This window comes from Phaethon aethereus (genome assembly GCF_964289735.1).
Source record: "Phaethon aethereus genome assembly, chromosome: 1".
NCBI classification, from domain to species: Eukaryota; Metazoa; Chordata; class Aves; order Phaethontiformes; family Phaethontidae; genus Phaethon; species Phaethon aethereus.
Window position 1 is genome coordinate 88,040,457 of NC_138575.1, and position 23,523 is coordinate 88,063,979.

The window sequence follows — 23,523 nt, forward strand, 5'->3', positions numbered from 1 at the left end:
GGGTGGACTAGATGGCCGTTAAAGGTTCCTTCCCACCCAAAGATTCTATGATTCTAATCCAGCGGAGCAGGCATTAGGAGCTGAAGGCAACTGGCATTCCCCAGGGACAGTGACAGAGGCCATCACCCCACTGATTTGTGGAGGTGTAGGTGCACGCATCGAGTACCTGTGCTCTGTCTGTGGTTCTAGGTGGCTGCCCGGGGGCAGTGATGACCCCCAGCCGGCTTACAAAGTAGCCTCCCCACCTCTGCCGGGCAGAGCACTGGTGTGCATGCACCATCCATGCTCTCAGCACAGGCAAGCAGATCTGTCGGTTGCCCGCTACATGCTCACACTGGGTGGGAAGCCTGGGCAAAGTGCTGTCCCTGCAGCGGCTCAGACATAGGTGTGGGCTCTGGCAGTGAACTAACAAGTCACTAGCTGCTGGGCTTGTCCTTAGGGTGAGCTGCCAGGTGGCAGCCTCCATCTCCTCTGAGGTGCCCCTGGCTGGCGAGCGTAGCAGAGGCACCTGTGACCGTGCTCCCTCTCATTCTGATCCTTCGAGTGCTCGCCTCACCCATTGGCCACTTCTCCTCTTACCGAAGTGGGATGCCAGCGACATGCCCCGTGCCCGTCCACCGTTGCCTCTGCCCGAGGAACAATAGCCCGTTGTGACAGGGCATGCTTTCACTCGCTGCCAGCTGCAGCCCGCACCCGGACCCACCCGGCAGTGCCGTGCACCAGCCCGGGGTGGCACCTTGCCGTGCTGCTGCCATGCCGAGGCATCCCCAGACAGTAAGGCGTTGCAGAAGCCAGTGTTCGGCCTGTGACCCCTCGGGCCCGGGTCTGTCGTCCTCCGGCTGGTGCTGCAGAGCCAGGCCTGGGGCGCCCCGCTGGTGGCTGTACGGGCATTCGGGGCAGCCCTCACGGCGCGTAGACCGGCCTGCGGTCGCAGCTCCGGGGTGGCAGCCGCCGGGCCTGCCCGCCGCGCTGCGGGGTGGGGGAAGGGCCTGGCAGCAGGGGGCGCTCTTCCGCGCAGCCCTTCCGGCCTGGCCGAGCTTCGGGGCGCGCGCGAGGAGGGGGCGGGGCAAGGGGCAGGGGCCCCCTTTCCCCCCCCCTCGCCTTCTTCCGGTAAGAGCGTCGCCGCCCGGGCTGCGGTGGGCGCGCATGCGCGTGGCCAGCCGGCTGGCGCGGGCGGGGCGGTAGCAGGGGAGAGCGCGGTGCCGGGACGCGATGGGAGCGGAGGCGTGAGCGGCCTGCAGGCGTCCCGCTGCCGCGGAAGGGGGAAGCGAGGGGCTGCGCCCGCCGCTCGGCACCCACCGGCGCGCCGGCAGGTCAGGGGAAGGGGCGCGGCGGAGGAGCCCGGGCCTGGGCCCGGGAGGGCCGCGGCAGGGCGCCGCGGCCTAGGGCGCTGCGGGGGGAGCGCTGCCATCACCTGCCCGGGAGGGGGGCGATGGAGGAGGCGCGGGGTGGGGGGCTCGGTTCCCCTGCTCGGCCTCTCCCCGCCCTCACGCCCCGTCTACCCCCCGCAGAGGCCGCCCCAGACCGAGGGAAGTATGTTCCGGCTGATGAGGGATGGTGAGCCGGAGGACCCCATCTTTGCCATGTGAGTCGAGCCGGGCATCCTCCGGGGGGACGGGGTGTCCGGTGTGCCCTACCCTGGCGTCCGAGCAGGCGGGCAGAGGGCTGCCGGGGTCGCGGAAAATGCCGCAGCGCAGCAGCTGTTTGAGGAAAACACAAACGCTCTCTTCAGGGGCAGCACTGGGAATAACCTGCTTCGCGTTGGGCTGGTTTCTGTAACAGAGCATGGTTTTGGAGGAAAGCGTAATTAAATAAAGTAGGCCAAAAGGCATTGCAACTGCCCGAGGAAGAGAGGGTTGGAATACCTAATCTTTTTCTTTGCGTAATAATTTTTTTTTTCCTATGCAAAGTAGAATTTCAGTTCAGGTAAATAAAATCTACTGTTCTGTCAAGTGTTTGTTGCTATTCTGCACAGGAAATCACTAATGGAGCTGGAGAAGACTGCCAAAAGAGTTGTCAAGTTGTAAGGAACTAAGTAAAGAGATGATAACAAGGCGTTTTGAAATGCTAGTCTTGAAATCTAACAAAGGAACTCTTCCTGGGATTCCTTTTACTGAATGTTTTTGTTTCTGTCCACAGTCCAGACATTGGATGCTACTGATAAATTTTAGCAGTGAAACTAAGTTGGCAGTCCTTGCCAGAGCAGATTAGGAATAGACTGTAATACAGTAAGAATTTGATTATGTTAAGTGTGGCTCTACTAGAAATTTGGTGGAATTAATTGATGTAGAAGAGTAAAGTCCATTTTTTTGTTTGTAACATTGATAATAAAAAATTTATCAGCTGTAAACAAATTAGCAGGAGAAGAGACCTTCATGTCCCAGTTAGTCACAGAATGACTGTCTGTTCTCATTGATGTGGCAGGTATGAGTCTAGCTTTTATTATGCGAAGCATTTCTAGTAGAGACAGAAAAGTATTGGTTTCTAGTAAGTGCTTTTGTGATCTCAGGAATATTCTATGCTGTTGAGGTTATTCACGCTCAAGAGGGATTAGTGCAGACTATCAGATGTGCAGAGAAATGCTATGATATTTCCCAGACTTTTTTTTTTTTTTACTGTGGCCGCTGTCTTCTGTGACTGTTTGTCTCTATTCTTTTTCTCTCCTTGCTCTTTCAGCATGTGTGAATGTGTACAGCCCTCGAAATGGAGACTGCAGAAAAAGGAAAGGAAGGAAAACCAGTTAGGGACACCAGTTATTGTTCCCTTTCTCTCTCAAATCTGCAAAAGCTGTATGTGATCTCAACCTCTTGACACGTGTACACATAACATTGTAGGAAAATAGCAGATGAAGATTACTTGGAGTGGAGGGATGTTGCACAGTGTCAGGCTGTGCAGTCTGTTCTGGAGGTTTCAGTCTTGCATTTGAGTGTGTTTGTGTGCACGTATGTGAAGGGATGAGAGGACAGTATCTAGGGTTGCATGTTCTCTGGTCCCATTAAGTGTAGTTCTGTCTTTGCAGCCAGGAAGGTCTTCGTGTACCTCCCTGCAAAATGAAGAATTGCTCTTCTAGAAGGGTTTGGTTGCTTAGCAGAGTTGTTGTAAAAGGGTTTGATGGCACAAGAGGAAATGAGTATGAAATGTTACGTGGACTGCAGATCTGAGAAGTGTCTTTCATCTGTTAGAGCAGTGAGGTTCTGGAATGGCCTTGGCCAGTGGGAGCAGAACACCAACCTACTTCTGCGCAGACATCAGTTAGTGCCTGAGAGGAATTCTGTGGTGTAATACCTTCTATTACAAGAAATAAGATGGAGTACAGAGGACCATTCCTGTCCCAAGGGTCACCATAAGCAACACCAAGTTTTGGGGATTCTGGATTTTCAGCTTGGAAACGAATGTACATAAGAGAATCTACATAAGAGAAACTCAAATTGAGAAGGGGTGGATTTTGTAGGGCTTTGTCTGCTGTCACCCCTTCCTCACCATTGTTATCTTAATCTTTCCAAAAGGGACCCTTTTGCAATCCACCGGCAGCACATGAACCGCATGCTTTCTGGAAGCTTTGGGTTCGGCCCGCTTCTTGGTATCACTGATGGGACCACACCTGGGGCTCGCCAGGCTGGCCGGAGGATGCAGGTAAGAGAGGGGCTGTGACTACAGGGTAGGATTTCTAAACTGCCTTGTTAGCTTCTGTCTTCCCCTGTTACTGGGTTGGGCATGCCCTTCGCCTTCACATGGATGGTGGGGCAGAATTAATCCTCAAACAGTGGTGTTCTTATCCTTTTCTTTACTCCACGTGCATTAATACATTGAACACAATTGTGTTCTAGGCTGAATGGGGGGAAGGGAAGAAATGCATGTTGTTTCTCAAGACCGTAAACCAATATAACTGGGAGAAATTTAGGAACATCACCTTCCGTCTGGTTTGTTAGGGGTGGTATGGTTTGAATTGCCATGAGTCTGTGGCGCACTTTCCTGATCTGTTTGTTGGGCCTGAGTGTTCCCAGTTCTGTTTCTGAGAAGGATGAGGGTGTTCTGAGGAGGATCTAGTGTTTGGCTGTCGCAAGGTCATTCTCTGTCTGTTTTTCTGTTTTCTTGGCAGGCTGGAGCTGTTTCACCCTTTGGGATGCTTGGCATGGTAAGTTATCTGTTTTTCTGGGTCAGATTAGAGGCTTTCCAGATAGTGACTCCTTCCTGAAATTCATCAACGCTCTGTGCAACTGATGCTAAAATGTATCCATGTGTGAGCAAGACCATCTATCCTAATGGGTAGTGAGGGTGGGAAGGTGTGAAGAGACCAGAAAGAGCTCTAAATTTATAGTAAACAGAATACAGAAGAGGCTATTGAACTGAAACTGGAGGCAGCTGGTTTCTCTTGGACCTTTCTCATTGCGTTGCTATATGACTTCAAGCCTTTCCCTCATTTCCCCTCTAACGCTTTAATCTAGTCTGTGAGCTGTTCTAGAGATGAGATTCTAACTCTGTTTATATGGGGCAGTTGTATTTTCAGCTTGACCAGAGGAGAGCCCTAAAGCTGTTGTGGCACAATATTTTGTAGGAATTGGGACAGTTAATATCTGGGAATAGCAGATAGTCTCTTAATAACATATGTCTGAAAAGGAGCTGCGGATCTGTTTGGAGATAATGGATGAACTGTGACAACATGAGGAAAAGACTTGGCTGTCATTAGGCAGAGGTGATTATTGAACCTCCTTTGCCAGTGGTGGCAGATGGAAAAGCCAGCCGAATGCTTCAGGTGAACAGGACTGGAATGAGAATGGCTATGTCTATGGTGTCTGTTTAAGAACACCATGCTTAGAGCATGCTGATCTCTGTCATCTACTAAAATAATACAGTGGAAATAGGTTATTCCAGGTCCAGCAACTTTAGTTGCCTTGCTCTGCAGGCTTGCCTCAGTGAAAGAGGCTAAGTGTCCTGGAATTATTGTAGCTCAGAGAAGGATTAATAAGAATACAAACAGATATACTTCAAAGGATAGTAACATTGCATGTGAGTACTGCTTTTCTGGAAAGGAGAACAAGAGGCTACTTGAGGAAACAAAAAAATCAGCAAGTTTAAACTGAGAGTAATTTTGTTTACATATTGCACAATTAACCTGTGAGACCTGCTGGCCCAGTGTATTGCTGCAGCCTTTAGGTTTACAAGATTAAAAAGTCAAGTGTTTGTAGGGAAAATAAGAAAACTTTTTATTATGTTAGAAAGAATACAATCAATGGAAACTTCGTTGTAGTTTAAGAGTTGACAGGGATGAGGTGAAAACATCATTGAGGAGAGGTCTGCCTTAGGGTTAAGATCACTATAAGTACATACCTGAGATTTCTTCTCTCAGCTTTGCTGAGTGCCTGGAGTCAAACCCAAACTAAAAGAACAGCCTTTGCTGTATTCAGAGATCTGGCGAGCAAGAACACTTGGACAGTGCAACCTGAAAGAATGGAGAGAACAGCAACCCCAAATCTTGTTTTTTCTGCACTGCTGAAAGGGAAAAGAACAAGGTTTTTCTTCTTAGGCAGGTGTTTTTTGTCCCTTGCAGATAGTTTGTTGTTCTTTCCTCCTGTATATTTCCAAGCTGACTATTGTTGTGTTCTCTTTTCCTTTTTATCAGGCAGGTGGCTTTATAGATATGTTTGGGATGATGAATGACATGATTGGAAACATGGTAAGAACCCTCTACAAGCCAGTCTGTATTGTGGGGAGTACTGAAGCTGGTCCTGCCATCCTCTCTAATGTCTCCCATCTTGCTGTGCTGCTTTGGTGTTGGCTGTGCTCGAGCTGCCAAGGTGGCAGAGGCTGTAAGCTTTGCTTGCTGACCAGTATGGAGTGATTAGAGAGCTTGTTCCTGAGGCGTACCTGCTGAGTGCAGGGAAGGGAGATGGGTAAGGAAGGAAGTGTGGGGGTAGACTTGTTCAGCAAGAAACAAGAATTCATTTAACAGAAAGATGTATTCTCCAGAAAGGTGGACCCATGGGGATTATATTCCTTCTATTGTAACTTCTTTCTACTTCGTTGTATAGAGAGAGAATTAGATGCCATCTCTTCTTCCCTCTCATTCCTTTTTTATACCGTTCCCCATTTCTTCTTGCAGGAGCATATGACAAGTGGTGCGAACTGCCAGACATTTACCTCCTCGACTGTCATCTCCTATTCCAACCTGGGTGATGGGCCCAAAGTCTATCAAGAGACCTCAGAGATGCGTTCAGCACCTGGCGGGGTAAGGAGGAGGCTGCAGTGCATCTTCCCAGCACAAGGCTGCTGGTTTTGCTGTGGGTGGATAAACTTCATTTGGTGGCTCAGTGCTGGCCACCCACAGCACTTCTGCTTTGCAGTCAGCTGCAGTTTGAGGAGTGCGTTGTGACTCATTGAACTATGCTGAGGGCCACTGGGAGGGGATGGGAAGAGCTGGCAGGGGGGAATCCATTTTTCCCTCATCATTATGTTGCGTCTGACATCCTGGGAGTGGTGGCAGCGCAACATGATTGAAATACTGCAGGCAGCAATGGGAGTGCCTTATGGGGCTGGGAGAATGAATTACAATGTTGATCCTACACGGGAATCTGCCCTCAGATCCGTGAGACTAGACGGACTGTAAGGGACTCAGACAGTGGCTTGGAACAAATGTCGATTGGACACCACATCAGGGAGCGGGCCCACATCATGCAGCGATCCCGCAACCATCGCACGGGTGACCAGGAGGAGAGGCAGGACTACATCAACATGGATGAAAGTGAGTACTGTCTGTGTCCTGCTCTCAGCAAACCCAGGTGCTGCTGGCCCACCTCCTCCCCGTCTGAGCTTGTTCTGTCCTTATATAGGTGATGCGGCTGCATTTGATGATGAGTGGAGGCGAGAGACATCCCGTTTCCGGCCGCAGCGGGGGCTGGATTACCGACGCCATGAAGGCAGCAGTGGCCGCCGAGCTGAAGGGGCTCGTCTTGCAATCCAGGGCCCTGAGGATTCTCCTTCCAGACAGTCCCGTCGGTATGACTGGTGAACCCAGAGCAGACCTTGTGGGGGGTGCAGCGTGGCCACCCCCAAATCTACCTACACGCTCTTGTAAGTCTTAACAAGCTTTTTTCCTCACCTTCCACTGCACAGTTGCCTGTTAGCCATATAATCACCTTTTTTCATTGCCCCGATCTTACATTATTTTGAAGTGTTTGTTGGAAATAGGTTTTCCCACTTAATCTAGAGAGCAGGGGAAGATGTGAATTTTGAGAAAACATTTTTCTGAATGGGAAGGTGGAAAGCTGTTTAAGTTAGCTTTGTCATCAACAAAAAAGTGTGGTGTCAGCCCTAACTGATAGTTGAAATGGTATGAAATGATGTAGAATTGCAATATGTAGAGCGTTTATACCGTCATTGTATAGAACTTGGAGACCATTTGCTGTCAGTCCAGTTTGAAATATAAATAGGTACTGGTGTCTGGTCTCCTGTCTCTTGAACAGGGTTCACTAGGATGTGATGTAATGCTTGAAAAGGGACTTTTTTCCTTTTTAAAAAATTGTCTAGACATCAGGTTTAAACATGTCTTTATCTGTCTTCTGTGCTGCTTTCTAGTTGCCACTTACTCTTTTTCATGTTCTGTGTTTCCCTTCCTCCCAGGTACAAACAGTGAAACTCTGAAGCCCCTTCAAAGCAACACTTGGACCTTCCTCAAATTTAGTATTAACCTCCCTTCCACTTAAGAATTGAAACAAAGCAACTAATCTTCCGCATTGCTCTTTTTTGCCCCATTTGGGTGCTTCAGTGGGTCATGGGGAATCTCACTGATGTGCAAGGAACATGTTAATTGCCCATTCCCTTTCTGCTCTCCCTTGGTTCTGTTCTTTCTGACAGTAGTGGTGGGCATGAGGAGCTGCCACCTTGCCTCTTCCATCCTTTCCACTCTTTCTGTGCTGGCTTGGGCTGGTTCTGAAGTTTGTGTTTAGTCCCCTGTGAAAGAAATATGAGGGAATTCTGCTAGAACCCCATGTCGGTCCCGTCACCGGGACAGAGGCTTCGATTTCCCCCCTGCTCCCTGGTGCAGCTATGGAGAAGCAGAAGGATGTGTGCGTTAAGAGAAGGGAGGAGCAGAACAAAAGCTGGATCAGCCTGTGCCCTGACCCCCCCCCCCCGACCCCTCTTCAGTCAGCTCCCTCACTTTTTTAATTTGTGGAACTTGTAACTAGATGTTTACTGAATAAAGAAACAAACTGTAAAGAATTGTTGGATCAGTCTTCACCTTCAGCTAACCTAATTGTGCCTATTGTGGAGTTAAGTAACTTACCTCATATCCTTGGGAGTTTGCTGAGGAGAAACTTGGTGTTTAATTCTAAGGCTTTATTTTCTTAGAGAAAACAGCCTTATAGCCTTCCCACGTAATTTTAAAATGAGATAATGCTCAACATGGAAACAGTGAAAGAAGACCTAAGAACCCACTGTTTGCAAAAATACCCTTTAATAGCTGTAGTTTTGCTGTGCACTCAAGGGAGATTGGTTGGTCTTTATTGCTGCCTGGTCATCTGTGCCACCCTGAATTGGGCCTCTGGGGTGCCTGCATGGCCAGGGAGTATTTCCATTATTTTCTTATTTCTCTGCAATGGAGGCTGACATTGTTAGGAATGACCTTTCAGCTTCTTCAGTATTAGGTGAAACTTGAGAGGCATTAGGAATACAGGACTAGGGAAGATCTGAGTTCTTGGGCCAGTTTCCTATTCCAGCATGCACCCTTATGTAGACCTTTTCATCAACTCATTTGGAACAGAAGGCAGGAAGGTGTCATCACTTGGAAGTGATGTACTGGGATCTTCCTGTGTATCCCCATGTTGTACAGCTGGGCACTAACAGAGGAACAGGCACCTCACTGGGGACTGATTATCTCACCCTGAAAACAAGGATGCAGAATCCGGCCCCTGAAAGTTTAGGTCAGAGTTTGCACATTCCACCCTTCAACAAAGTGCAGGGCAGAGCCTTGGCTGATGGCAGGCCCTGTCCCTTCTTCCCTGCCCTGTTCTGTCCCATAGCGAACCCCAGTAGGAGTCCTGGTCTTCAGGTGGTGGCTCACCAAGGCCTCTATGTCTGGGTGCAGTTGGAGAAGTCTCCAGAGTCCAGGAGAGCTAAGGGAGGGGAGGGACCTCTGTGGAGGCAGTGAAGTAAGCGTTGGAGGGCGATCAGCCAGTACCCTGTTGGGAATGGACTGAGTTTCTGGAGTTGTAGTGAAGGCAGGCCCTGAAGGGAGCAGGGCTGAAGGAGGAGCTACACAGAAAAAAGCAGGGCTTGGAGGACGTTTAGTGGTAGACAAGTCATCTTGAGGTTGCCAGACTTTGAGAGAAGGAACTGGAGCAACAGCAGCCCTCATCCCAGTGGTAGTCTCCAGCTGGTGCAAGGTGTGGGACCTGGTGTTTTGATTCAGCAAAGAACCAGCTGAGCTCAGACAAGTGCTTACAGCATCGAGACAGTGGTGGTAACCAGCCATGAAGGCCTGGCTGTTCTTTGAGGCAATGTCTGAGAAAGAGGAGGAGATGAGTGTGGTGGTGGGGGGGATTAACTTGGACCTTAAAGATGTGAGGATCCATTCCTCTTTGGGCATGGATTTCCTAATCTTGACAGAGGACAGACAGGAATGTGGCAACTGGGGTCCTAGTGCTATGAGCTGTTGCAACAGTGACTCCCCACAAACTGGGATGATGCTTGAGCAGGTGTGCCTCTTTCTCAAAGAGAGAATCTTTTACCTGGCTTTGGCCTCTGCACCCTGTTATGTGCCACCCTGCTCATGGATCTGGGACCCTTGCATGCTCTTGCACTCTGTGGCAGGGGGTGTGATTTGCCTGGCTGCTTCAGCCTTGCTAAGGAGGCAATGTACGGTTGTTCCCAAGATCTCAGCTTTCTCTAGGCGTGACAAGTCTCTGGTGGTCTAGGGAAATGGAAGAGAGGTTTGGTTAGAGGAGGACTGTGTGTTAAGGCTGGGAAGCAGACACATGAGCCCAGGAGAGAGTTTTGGAGATACCAAATGAAAAAGTAAGTATGGTAAGTGTATTGGGAGGGTCTCTCCATTGCCAGTCCCAAGGCTGACATGGTACCTTAACCTCTGACTTCAGAGAGCAGGAGGCTTTTTCCCAAAAGGGGGAGGGTGAAGCTCCCTTGACTCCTCTGGTCCTGTGAGGTGGTTCTTTGCCTGCTGCTCAGGGTTCTGCTGGAGAAGCCTTCTCAGCTGCTGCAGGCTGTCATTGATCCAGGCATAATGGTGCTTTTCAGTTGATGGCTTGAGAGAATGTGACGGCAAGGAGAATCATAGAATCTTGGTGTTGGAATGGACCTTTAAAGGTCATCTAGTCCAATCCCCCTGCAATGAGCAGGGACATCTTCAACTAGATCAGGTTGCTCAATGTCCCGTCCAACCTGACCTTGAATGTTTCAGGGATGGGGCATCTACCACCTCTCTGAGAAACCTGGGCCTGTGTTTCACCACCCTCATTGTCAAAAATTTATTCCTTATGTCTAGTCTTAATCTACCCTCTTTCAGTTTAAAACCGTTATGCCTTGTCCCATCACAACAGGCCCTGCTAAAAAGTCTGTCCCCATCTTTCTTACAAGCCCCCTGTAAGTACTGGAAGGCTGCGATAAGGTCTCCCTGGAACCTTGTCTTCTCCAGGCTGAACAACCCCAACTCTCTCAGCCTGTCCTCCTGGGAGAGGTGTTCCATCCCTCTCATGATTTTTGTGGCCCTCTGGACCTGTTTCAACAGGTCCGTGTCTTTCCTGTGCTGAGGGCTTCAGAGATTGATGCAGTACTCCAGGTGGGGTCTCACCATAGCGGAGTAGAGGGGCAGAGTCACCTCCCGTGCCATGCTGGCCACACTTCTTTTGATGCAGCCCAGGCTACAGTTGGTCTCTGGGCTGCGAGCGCATATTGCTGGCTCATGTCCAGCTTTTCATCCACCAGTACCCCCAAGTCCCCCTTGGCAGGGCTGCTCTCGATCCCTTCATCCCCCAGCCTGGATTGATACTGGGGGTTGCCCCGACCCAGGTGCAGGGCCCTGCTCTTGGCCTTGTCGAACCTCATGAGGTTCACACAGGCCCATTCCTGGAGCTTGTCCAGGCCCCTCTGGATGGCATCCCGTCCCTCAGGCACGTCAGCTGCACCACTCAGCTTGGTGTCATCACAAACTTGCTGAGGGTGCACTCCATCCCACTATGTCATTGATGAAGATATTAAAGAGTACTGGTCCTAATACGGACCCCTGAGGGACACCACTTGTCACTGATCTCCTTCTTGACATTGAGCTGTTGACCACTACCCTGTGGATGCGACCATCAAACCAATTCCTCATCCACTCAACAGTCTACCCATCAAATCTATATCTCCAGTTTCGAGAGAAGGATGTTGTGGGGGACCATGTCAAAGTCCTTACCGAAGTCCATATAGATGATGTCTGTAGCTCTTCCCTTGTCCACTCCATCATCAAAGGCCACTAGCCATGCTGTCTCGAATCGCCTCCTTGTCCTCCATGTGGCTTAGCATAGCTTCTAGGAGGATCTGCTCCATGATCATCCCAGGCAGTGAGGCTGACAGGTTGGAGAAAGATGGCAGATCTGTACTGCGGTGGCAGTAAGATGCGCTGCCACCAGTGCCTTATGCTGAGTGATCACGAGTTGCACTTGGGGCTCTCCCTTTCGCTGATGATACCCTGATTTGATGAAAATTCACTTACTGATCATTGATGTAGGTTATTAGTCCAATGGAAGAGCATGCAGACAATTGCACGGAGGCAACAAAAAGGTGTGTGTCCACAACCAACGATTTACTCCTCTTCCTCTGTCTTTAGACAAGCTGCGAGAAGCACCAAGTTGTAAACAGGTGCCTGAGCCTGAGTGCACAAGAACACGCACGCAGTCAGAAAGCTCACCTCTGTGGCACCACCCTAACTTTGGCATTTAGGTCACACGCATCTGGTTACTTTTTTCCCTTAGTTATAGTTTCAAGTGAGAATGGTTTCCTGTTAGAAGTAGTCCCACCTGCTGTGTCAGGGCAAAGGGAAGGCCTGGGGTGAGTCTTTGATATTTCTGAGATGTCTGTGACAACTCTTCCAGCAGGATGGAGAAAGAGAAGGTTGGGTGTTCGCAACACGAAAGTCAAACAAACAGTGTTTGTTTAAGATGTGTGGGGCATGGCTGCAAGTCATCCTTATCCATCCGGCAGAGACAAAATCCTCTCTCACTCCTCCCACAGCTGTCACCTTCACATGGGACTTGTTGAAGCACCAAAATGATGCAGTTCAGTGGTACTTCTGGATCTTGCTAAGGAGCAAGTAGGGCACCTGGAGTGAGGCAGAGGGGGGGGGTGGTGAATAAAGGGCGGGGGGAGCGCAGAATGAGCAGAAAAGAACCTGGAAAAACTGGTAGAAAGCTGGATGACGTAACCTCAGATCAGAGTGCATTAGCTACACACAAATAGAATACAGCCTTAAGCTTTTTTTGCTTGTTACATATTATTAAGTTTTCCATATTTGAAAATTTATTGTGAAAATAAGACCATTAAAGCTAGTGGGAACTTTGTCCTTAAATGTCTTTGCTGGTAGCCCTGAAGCCCTGTGCACCTTTCACTGCACTCTTTAAAGTGTTGTAGAATACTGAAGAAACATGATGAGCCTGGCAAAGTTAACTTTTGCCAATATTTGCAAATGGTAAATGAGATGATATCCACAGCTGTAAACTGACATTAAGTCAAGATAAGAGGTGGAAAATGCATCCAATTTAAAAATAAAAAGGGATGTATCAGTTTTTATAATGTTCTTGATCTCACTTTCTCAAAATTGTTCCTGTCCAAAAACTGTAATATTTTCTGATTAAATCATGGGTTGGGTTAACAAAGGTGCTACAGCAACCTAAAGTTAAAGGTCACACCAGCATGGTATATCTTAGCCACACTAGAGTCTTCTCTGATTTGAAAAAGAATAAATTATTAAAACAACAAAAAGGCTGATATTATAAATTTTAGTTCACTGATAGATTTCAAGTAATGAGCAGAAAAAAAGACCCCACAATATGAAATTATTTCTAGTAGGATGCTGTTCTGAAACAAATGCTTATTAGTAATTTGATTAATGATCTGAAAGCAGATATTAAACCAGTGCTGATGAAGCTTTCAGAAGACCCAAGGAACGATGAAAGTGATAAATGATGGAAAAAGATGAGATACGCAGAGCAGTCCATAACTATTGGTGTGGTGTTTGTTTATAAACAGCAAGTATTTCTGGCTGCACTGAAAGCAGAAAGACATTCATGCAGTAACATAAATGTAGCCTGTGCTCTTTCAAGATGGAAGAATGTTTTCTGGAAACTCTGGATGGACTCCAAAAAAGAGTTAGGGGATTGGGCAATAACCAAGTAAATTAATGGTACTTGCATAGTTCTTCATCTGTGGAGATGGGTTACACTTAGATGCATTAGCCTGTGTTAAGAAGGGAGGTAAGGTTTCTCCCCTATATCACACTGGTGAACCCATTGTGTGACATTTGAGTGTACGACACTAAAAAGGACACCAAAGATCAGAAGGACTCAAGAAGGGAGCAACAAGGATGACTTGAAGCCTGGAAACACTGACTGGCACTACAAGGTAACATGAGCTCAAGACTTTTGTGTCTGAGCTCATTCCGCTGGAGCACAGGCTGGCATGACCTATATGGGAATGAGGTTTCTGACAGCAGAGGGCTCTTTAGCCTAGCAAAAAACCTGCAGCTACCTAATGATGGAACTGGAAATGAGACGTGGACCTTCACGGGAGATCGTCATTATTAGAGCATACCTGGGTTTTCCATCTCTTGCTACTCCCAACCTAGTGGGGTGTCTCAAAGGGAAGTTGGAGAGCAAGCACAGGAATGGGGTGAGGTCGTTCTTGGCCACTTGAGAAGCCAAACGGTGTGATTATACCTGTCACTTAAAGCTTTAAAAATCCATGAATTGGCGAGGAAAGCAGGCTGGCACAGTGCTAGACTGCAGAGGAGATGGGAAGAAGAGACCTGGTGACTTGACAGGTACGTCAAAGCACGTGAGACCACAGAACGAGCTGCAGGAAACGGAGCGGTCTACAGGCCCAGCGGTTTGGGAAACAAATGCGAGCTTTCACAGGGCGAGAGGGTAAAATCCCACGGGCAAGTGCCACTCCCCTGGCACCAACTCCCATGTTGGAGAACAATAGGATTCAAAATAGACCTGAATACAGAGCCTAGAAAAAAATCACTTGTTTGATTTTGCAACATTTTTCTACTTTCCAAAACACTCTAAAAAAATGACTTGATTTTATTTTCCAGACATGTCTTAAATGTAACTATTTTTTTCCTCTTGGGAATTTTCTTTTTTAAAGACAACACTTCAAAAAAATGTCCCCATGGGGAAATTCCACTTAAGTTGTTATTACTTCCACTATCTCCTCACATCTGGCTGCTTTGACTGACTGGGTTTATGAATCCTGAGGACACAATACAAATTTAGGGGGGGGACAAAAGGAGATACAGAGGAAAGGGAATAGAATAGACACTACCTATCTCCAACTGCTGGTGCTGTAATGATCAGAGGTAATCTGGAAGTAGAGATACTAGCTGCACGATATACATCCCTTATCAATAAGAGAAGAAAGATTGTAAAAAAATGAATACATGAGTAAATAAATAAAACCCAGACAGATTGCCAGGCAGGATGAGAGTGTCACACAGGAGGATGTAGGTGGCCTTAAGGGTGTCAGTAACAGCAAAGGGACTAAAGTTAGTAGCACGAAGTAGAAGGGAAAAGACACATAGGAAGTAAAATCAAAACTTTCTTAGCTGTATACTGGAGCCTCTTTAGTTATAGGCAGCAGAAAAGAAAAACTCAGGATCACCAGTGAAACATACAACTTAAGCCCCTACTGAGGCATCAGGAAGAAGGAACACGCAATCTGGGAGGTGTTTCTAGTAGCTATAGGTATGTATTACTGTTGCTGTGCAAGGTGCTGATGAGACTTCACCTGTGGAAGAGAACTGAGCTCATTTCTAGCCAAGAAAGCTTAATTTGAAATGCAAATAAGAGCTTGTACGATAGCCTACAAGTTATGGAGAGCTCACAAGCTATGAGGAGGCTGGTTTGGTTAGTTAAGCAAAGTGAAGTTTATACTCAAGGGAAATAAACACCAGGGAGGAAGAACAGCTTCATCTAAACCCGCACTGGCACAGGAACAAGAGAATATAAACTAGCTGTGAATCCATTTAAGATGGAAATTAGAACAACTTTCTAACCACTACAGCAATCAGGTTCTGGGGCAGCCTGCCAAGGGGACTAGTAGGGACAATAAAATCAACCAGTTTTTCGTTGGCACTTGACAAGCTTTCGCAAGGGATTATGAGATGGTACCAGTAAGAAATCACGCTCGGTCACCGGCAGCCTCTTTCTTACTTCTGCTAGCACTGAACAGATCATCCATCTCCCTGTGTCCCAAAGCCAGCACTAAATGTTTCAGAGGCAGATGCAGGGAATGCTGCAGGACACAGGGTGAAACCTCCCCAGAAACATTTTCCCCTGATCCGAAGGGGCTGGGGCTTCACTTGTGCCCTGGAACCGGAGGGTTTAGAGTTGCTTTTAGTGCATGCACAAGTGCTACAGTAATTCTGGATGTTCTTGTTACCCGTATAAGAGTCACAGCTCTTGAATCCAGCTGACATTTCAGTCTCTATTGAATTCATTGCAACATGAATATAATTGCACATTGACGAAGAAGTTTTGCAGATGAACTCTGTTCCCTGGCAGTGGAAGAGCCTGCCACCAGCAGAGGCGGCAGACAAAAATCCAGCCCCGTTCCACACTGCACCAGCAGGGATGCTCCCGGAAAACTGGAGCAGCCCTGAAGAGAAACACCCAAAAGGTGGGTGGCTGAGGAACCAGCAAATGATTTTTTCTGAGTATTGCAGCTAAGTAGCAACTAGTACTAGGAAAAGGGATGAGGAAAGAAGAGCGCTGCAGGTGGGAACACAGACATGGAAAGAGGCAGAGGAGGAAAATGGGCAGCTATTCCAGGGGATAACAAGAAGGCAAGAAGGATGTCTGAGATCTGAGAGATGCATTTGCAAGCTGCTGACAGAGACCGTGGGATTCTTCTGACGACTCTACCTTGCTCTGCATCGTAGTCCTGCAGAGCCAGGGCCTCATCCCAGGGGGCTGGTCCAGCCGTGGCAAGCGGCAGGCACAGCCTTCCGTGGCTGCTGTCAGTAGAGAGCCTTTGCGAGAAGGTGCAGCCCCACAGGAAGCAGACCGGGACACCCATCCGCTGTGCCAGTTCATCCAACAGACCAACTGTCAGGCACCAACCTTCTACAAAAGCCTTCAGGGGGGCCGGTGAGTCAATGCCCGCTAGAGCAGAGGTGAGGCATTCCCACTTTTAACTCTAGGGGACCACATGGCTGTATGAACATCCCACAGACCGGTAAATGGAAGCTGGCTGGTGTCACTGTGACCTCTGCAGCATCCCCGCAGCCCTGAAGGATGCTGCAGCACCCACTCCCTGGCTGGCACCAGGGACCCACGGGAGGATGGAGGTGGCGGGAGCGTATCCTGCTGCTGGGCAGAGGTGGGGCTGCCATCCTCCCAGGTCACCCCAGACTAGCCTGGGGAAACCTACTGTCATGTACCCAGATGTGGAAGCCCCACATATGACACCCAAAGAGGGGCTGCAATGCATCACTGTGCAAGAGTCGTTACACTTTCTGTGCCAGGGCTGGCAGATCTCCTGCTCCTAGATGAACTGGGGCAAGTGCTTCTCCACACCTTCTCTGCAATCTCCTAAACTGCAGTCCTTTGCCAGGGCTTGGGGCGTCATGTGTCCAGGTATTTCTGTTCTGCTCTACTCAGGGTCTCTTTTCTCACTTTTTTCTTTGGGAGAAAACAGGGCTAAAAACACAGATACATTTAAAGTTAAAATGAAAACCTATAATAATAATGCTCAGTACTTACCTCACTCTTGCCATCTTCAAAGTGATTTACAAATGTTAACTAATTAATTAATCTTCACATCCTCTCTGACTGAAATTCAGAGTCACGGCTGAAGTCAGCAGGAAAATAAAGAGCGTGATTTTTCAGGTGAAGGGCAAAGGGAAACCTGTGCTCCTGCCTGCTGTTTGCCATCCGGCAAGGCAATTTGCAACAATATTTTCATTCTGTGCTGCACACCTCTCATTTATTTTTCAGTCATACCAAAGGTCTGAAGTAATTTTATCTGCTACCTTCTGCTTCCTTTTTCTTAATGGAGGTCTTAAAAGGTGTTCCCTTTGAAAAGTAAACAAAATGGAAGACTTTCAGAGCTGTGCAGATGCTCCTTGAGCAAATACGTTTCATCCCAAACCCTTCTGAAATCCACAACACAACCAGCCTTTAGAGGTGCAAATAAGTAAATGGGAAGGGGGAGCAAGGCCTGTGGCTGCACTTGGCAAATGCCACTACCAGGGAGATGAGATGAGCCTCGGAGAGGGGGCAAGCCAGATGCCACAAAACAAAGTTACAGCAGAAGCATGCAGGCAGACTCTCACCAGCTGTGATTTAGGATCCAAGCCTGGGGCTTCAGCACAGCCCAGGGCTGGTGTGGTGAGCCCGCCAGGACCCCGTGTTGGTCCATGCTCTGGTTGCTGTCACCCGTGCACGGGTTTTTGTGCTTATAAGACCGATGCCAGTGTGTGTACGGCGCTCAGGCACTGCCCCGCCTTGCTGTGTGCTGCGCAGGGCGCTCACACAAGCGTATCACGTGCGACTGGCATGCAGCCCTCAGTGCTGGCTCAGGGATGCTTCCAACTCTGCTCCCGGGATCGGCAGCCGGGATTTAAGCTGTGGGTTCAGGGTGTTTAAAAAGATGCTTTGTGCCTAATAGCCACAGTGCGGTTAAAGAGAGCAAAGACCAACAGGTCAGAGAGGAGCTGAGACACCTGGGAAGGACAAAGAGCTCTTACAGCTGCTCTTCCTAAGGGTCTGTGGGACTCCTGTGGGGCACAAATATCCTCCCTCCATTATTGATAGCTTCAGCTCTCCCTGGAGGTGCCACGGCTCCAGCCCAGCTCCCACTGGACCTCAGCCGGCTGTTGGGACAAGTGCTTTGTCTGGCTGCTCAGCTCCATCTCAAGCCCATTCTCTTCTCTCCTTTGCATCACAGCCCAGTGGCTTTGCAAGTGGCTCTGCTTTCAAAAGACATGAGGTGCCAGACATTTGGCAGGTGCTCAGGGCTCTGAGGCACCTCTCCCCTGTCGGCACCTCGGTCCCAGACTAGGCCTTCCCAGGGAGCAGGAGAAGCTGATGTGCACAAACCTTATTGCTTCTTGCAGACAACTGCAAATGCAGCAAGCACAGTGACTTTCCTCGCTGAGAGAGACAGATGAAGGTGATGCGATGCAGAAGAAGGAAGGCTCAAGGTAATTTAAACAAAAAGCTGGAAGCCTTGTCACAACCCCTCTCTGCAATTTATGGAGAACAGGACTCATCAAGTAGACTTCCTATTGCTGCAAATTAGCCAGACCTCTCTAGGTGAGTTGAGACAACCCCAGCTCAGTTGCCTCCTTATGCGCTCCTGCAGCCAGATTTGCACCTCTCGTCTGGACAACTTCACGCCAAACCTCTCCTACTTGGCACTTTGTTGACAGATGTCTGCAGCTAAGGGGCTTGATGTCACAAGCTGTGGAATAGGGGAAAGGTGTGGGGCTCCCCTAGCTCTTGGAGACCTCAGCCAGTAACAGCAGTCACCCTGGGACAGCTTGGCATATCCCTGCCCCAGCAGAGCTGGCTGGTATGCCCTGACCTTACACACACAGAAGGAAGCTGCTTAATTTTTAGTTTATGGGTTCAGGTGACAGGGGTTCCCCACTGCACGTTAGTGCTGTATTACAGCAGTCCAGAATCAGTACAATAGCAATATTGCACAAACCAGCATTTTGTGGTGTTTGACTATTGAGATGACATTGCACCTTGCTACCACTACAACAAACATGGTCTCAGCCCCCTCCCCATCCCCTTAACAAGGCTTGCTCCCACCTACACTGCCTCAGCTCCAGCTCTCACTTGTCTGCACAGGGAGCTGACCCAGAAGAAAACTCAGCCAGGCCAACAACTTGAAGAAGCCTCCAGCAGACAAAGATCAGAGCTTTCCCTTGTTGGATTAATTTTTCAGCAGTTTGGTCACGCACAGATACCCAGGTTCAGGGAATCAAATTTTAGCACTGGCACAAGGAGAGGCAGGGCAGAGCCAAGCGGGGGTGGGAGTCACAGTGTCAATTTACATTCACATCAGCGTACACTATCATGGAACAGCAGTGTGGCACTCACATCCCTCTGACTTGGCTTCAAGCCAGTCTCAAGGATGCATCCTCTGAAGAATCAGATGTTTTTTCCTGGGCATCTCACAGGAGTAAATTTTTTTTTTTCTGGCCAGACTCCAACATCACCCAAGAATGGCTTAAGCAGCATTTATACCACAAAAACGCACTCAGATGGGCCTTGACTCGATTACCTTCAACTCTGTCAGACAAGTCCCCACATGACTTTCTGTTTTGTCCAGGATCACGGGGCAACGTAGTATAGACACAAATATGACCTTTTTCCTCAGTCTCTTCACCTTCCTCTGAGACTACCTGAAAAGCACCTCTTTTGAATGTTCCCGATGCAGATCAATCACCCAAAAACTCTTTAAATAAAGATTTATGATTCATTCCTGCCTTACGGACTCTCATCCCAGCTCTACTGAGCTACTGTGGCACTGCCCTTTGGAAAAGGAAGTGACTATTTTGAGTATATTCCACCCAGAAATGGGAGAGAGGCTCTCAGTATCACGACTTATTTTGGAACATGCAGAATCAGTATACGAGACAAAGAGACACCACCACAGCAGCACAAGTTTGTATAGATATGTCCATAGATCTATATTTTTATTGTTTTATATATATTTATAATATATTTATATATTTTTTAAAAGAATCCCTTCAAAAACTACCCTCCCACCTAGCAAAACCAAGATTAAACAATCAAAGATGGCAGCTGCATCCTGGAGCAAAGTATCCCAGGGGTCTCATAGAGCCAAAATGACTGCTGAGCACCAGCACACTCTTTACAAGCTTCTGTGATGCCCTGCGGGTGCAAAGGTGACCGACACAGTTTTATGGCTCTTTAAATTGACCTGTCAAAAGACAGGGAAAGAGAAAGAGAGAAACACACGGCCATGGCAATGGGGGCTTGAGGGGTAGGGGAAACGCATACGATTGGAAGCTTAGAGTGTGAAATGCTGTGATGAAAAGGAGGGAGGCATTGCCTGGAAAGCCGGTAAAGAAGATAGGAAAGAGAACAAACATGCAGGAGAATTAGTTGGCAAGATGGGCCTCGGAGAAGAGCTCAGAAGCATCACACTTAGGACCCTTGCTACCCCTCCATCCCCCAAATCTCTTCCTCTCACCCTCCCAGTTGTGAAGGGAGATTCAACTAGTTTGATTTAGACCAAATCTTCGCACTGCCCCGGAGCCTGTGGAGCAAGAAAAAAAAGGTAAAATTTCAGAGTGGACACTACAGCTCATCCCCAACTTCGTTTTCCAAATCCACACAGAGAAAAGCGGCTGATGTTCTTCACAAAAGAACACAAGGAAGGCTTATGAACTCTGCTTCAATCAAGAGCCGCAGAAATCTCCCCCCATGTTAGCAGGAGATTAGCTCAGCTGCGACTACATCTCTGACCATCCCCTGTCCAGGCAGCAGACCCCTGCAGTCAGTAACCTCACTGCTCTGAAACAGGACTCCCATCAGTTCACCTCCTGAACACAGACAGACAGGAGCTCTGGTCATTTGGCCTCACTCCTTACCCTTTGGCTTTGGAAGTTTTCTTGCTCGCCTGGCGCTGGTTGGTGCCAGGGGCTGGCTCCCTGAGCTCTGTTAGGTGCTGTTCCGGGTCTTGGGATGTGGCTGCTGCAGCGGCTGCTGTTGTCACTTTAATGGTCTTCTTCAGGTTTGCCACCTGCAACAGCAGAAAAGCAAGAACCAAGGAATTTCCCAAGTTTTTTAGTTTGGTTTTGGCTTTTTTGTGGGCTTTTCTTTTTTCTCCCTTTTTTCAACACAAGCCCTGGAGTTAGGAGCTGCAAGCTTAGGTCAAACAAAAGAACTAACAGCTGTCCAGACTCCTGCACTGTAGAGGAGTGTTAAGCTGATTTCGGACTCTTCTTCAGGCACAACCCCTGAGGGGTCTGGCCTAGGGAAAAGGTAATGCCTCACCTTGAGCAAAGACTGTAACAACCACAGGGTACTGGTTCTAGTTATTTTAAAGTGGGGAGCACTGGTTGCTCCCTCCTCGGACCACTCACCTCGCTCTCTATCTGCTGCTTAAGTGCCAGCTGTTGCTCTTTGTGTTGGTTGGCCCGGCTAACCTGTTCTTCAATGCCTGACAAGACAACCTCGCAGCCCTGGCACCTGGAGAAAAGAGGTAGAACTGAACAGGCCAGGTAATTTACACAGCATAAAAAGAAACATGAAAGATTACAGCTTTCAACTCTAGAAGTCCTTTTGAACGGAAGGTGACAGCTACACCACACAGGGAAAAGACAGAAGCAGGAGTCCAATGTAATAACATGGTGACGTTATTACCTGGGAAGGGGACAAATAACAAGGTGACACTAGGTTAGGAACTACAAATATATACTCAGAAAGCTTCCTGCCAGCAGCCAGGACTCCGCAAAGGTTGCTGCGGTCTCATCAGTCCTCAGGAATAAACAGGGGAACTTGGAAAATAATTTTTGGAAAATTACTTTCCACTGGAGTATGGGAAAAGGGATCGAGCAGGTCACCTCACAGTGCTACCCCCCAGCAACACACACAGATCTGGGGAAGCCACTGGCCACTCCTCCAATCTTTTTTAGATGTTAGTATTGGGGGCTTCCTCCTCACCACTCCTGCAATGTGCGGGTGATAGTGCTTAGCTCCTCCCTCCGGATGTCCCTCCCAATGCTGTAATCCACCTCCAGGCGCTGATTCCGCTGATCCAAGCTCCCTCGCAGCACATCTGCATACACAGCCTCAATCACGAGGTCCTCCAGCTGCCGGACGTTCTTCAGCTGTAACTGCTCCAGCAGCACTGAATAGGGGATGCACTGTGGAAAGATGGCGGTAACTAGCATGAGGTAATCCCAGTGCAAGGAAAACTTGGGGAAGAACAGGGCTACTACCTTGATCTTGGCAGCCAGAGTGACGACAGACAGGTGCCTCAGTTTGTTCTTCTGAGCCTCTGTCAAGGGAGGAAGGTTTGCTGCTTCAGCTATTGTCAGGGGAAAGAACAGGGTGTAAAAATTTATGCCTTATTTTTCATTTCCCAGCCATGCACAGAAGCATCTGCACCATACCCACTTCTTAAAGCTTCTGCACACCAATCCCCCAAGTGATGCTTCATCTTGCCAAGCCATCCCCATTAATCCTCAGCTCAAAAGACCTTTTTCAAGCGGCCTTTCCTCCCTTCAGCCTCAAGTCATCCTCTCTAGCTCTTCCATGCCTTATTTATGGAGGTCTGCACATCCCAGTGGATACCCAAGTCTTTCCCATCACCCCTCAAAAACGTCTTTCTCAAGATGTTCTTGGAAATTCCCCACCCAGCTGGCAAAGGGTAGTATTAATTACTGTCAGGTACTGCAATGATCTCGGGCCCAAACTGCAAGAGGCATCTATCGGGTCATAGTGACAGAGGCACGGCTCTTGCTGCAAAGGGGGGCACTTTGGGTGAGAGTCTACAACGGCTTGGGGCTCCGGCACATTTTCCAGGCTGAGGGACCAGCATCAGCGGGAGGGGAAAGGGCCCCTGAACCGCGTTCTGCGCCGCCGCCCCGGGACCCGGCCTCACCCAGGTAGTCCGCATAGGTGCCGTAGGCGAAGATGGTCAGGAGGCGGAAGACGGGAGAGAACTCGCTGTCGGCCAGCTGCGGGGACACAGGGTCAGGCCCCGTCACCCGCCGGCCCGGGCCGTGGCCAGGGCCCGGCGGGCCTGCCGCCCGGGGCCGTCCGCGGGGGCCGGGCCGGGCCTGGGCCGGGCCAGGCCGGTCTCACCTCCCGGACGGCGGGCATGTCCAGCAGCTCCCCGAAGACGTAGATACCCGGGGCCTCCAGCACCTGGTGGATGAGGCTGGCGAGGGCGGCGCCGCGAGCCGCCTTGGCCAGCAGCAGGAACTGCTCCTGGCTCTGCCCCGTCACCTTCCCCTCGGCCGCCATGGCGCTGCCGCCGCCCCCCGCGGGGCTCGAGCCCCGCCGCGCTTGCCCTCACGCAGGCCCCGGCCCCGCCGCCGGGCGCCACCCGCCGGACGGCTCAGCCCCACCCCGCCCCGCCAGAACTCCTCTATGACACCGCCGTCGCAGAGCGGCCGCTTCCGGGTGCTGACGCTCCCCGCCTCCGACTGGGGAGGCAGCGGCACGGCCCGCCTCCGGCGCTTTCCCATTGGCCGGCCACAGGTCCGAGCGGCGGGGCGGGCCTGCCGCGAGGGCGCCCCCAGCTGGTTGGGGTGGGCAACGCTGG

At 49.5% G+C, this 23,523-nt stretch overlaps 2 protein-coding genes across 3 annotated transcripts; one reads left to right on the top strand and one right to left on the bottom strand.

The window, feature by feature from the left end:
* Window positions 1-1,520: 1,520 nt before the first annotated feature.
* Window positions 1,521-7,111, top strand: MLF2 (myeloid leukemia factor 2; the record flags this gene model as incomplete). Of its 2 annotated transcripts, none has more annotated exons than XM_082014343.1 (7): window positions 1,521-1,585; window positions 3,507-3,633; window positions 4,100-4,135; window positions 5,621-5,674; window positions 6,101-6,226; window positions 6,580-6,739; window positions 6,828-7,111. In XM_082014343.1, 7 exons carry the CDS (start codon window positions 1,536-1,538, stop codon window positions 7,004-7,006), a joined length of 732 nt encoding a protein of 243 aa, XP_081870469.1. In that variant the 3' UTR covers window positions 7,007-7,111. The 2 variants fall into 2 exon arrangements, with proteins under 2 accessions (XP_081870469.1, XP_081870470.1); XM_082014344.1 differs by having other exon boundaries at window positions 1,536-1,585; window positions 4,091-4,135.
* A 13,354-nt stretch (window positions 7,112-20,465) lies between these two features.
* COPS7A (COP9 signalosome subunit 7A) lies at window positions 20,466-23,222 on the bottom strand (the record flags this gene model as incomplete). Its single annotated transcript, XM_082000500.1, has 7 exons — window positions 20,466-20,505; window positions 20,840-20,991; window positions 21,335-21,440; window positions 21,915-22,117; window positions 22,193-22,281; window positions 22,858-22,933; window positions 23,061-23,222. The coding sequence occupies 7 exons, from the start codon at window positions 23,220-23,222 to the stop codon at window positions 20,466-20,468; spliced, it is 828 nt and encodes a 275-aa protein (XP_081856626.1).
* Window positions 23,223-23,523: the final 301 nt, after the last annotated feature.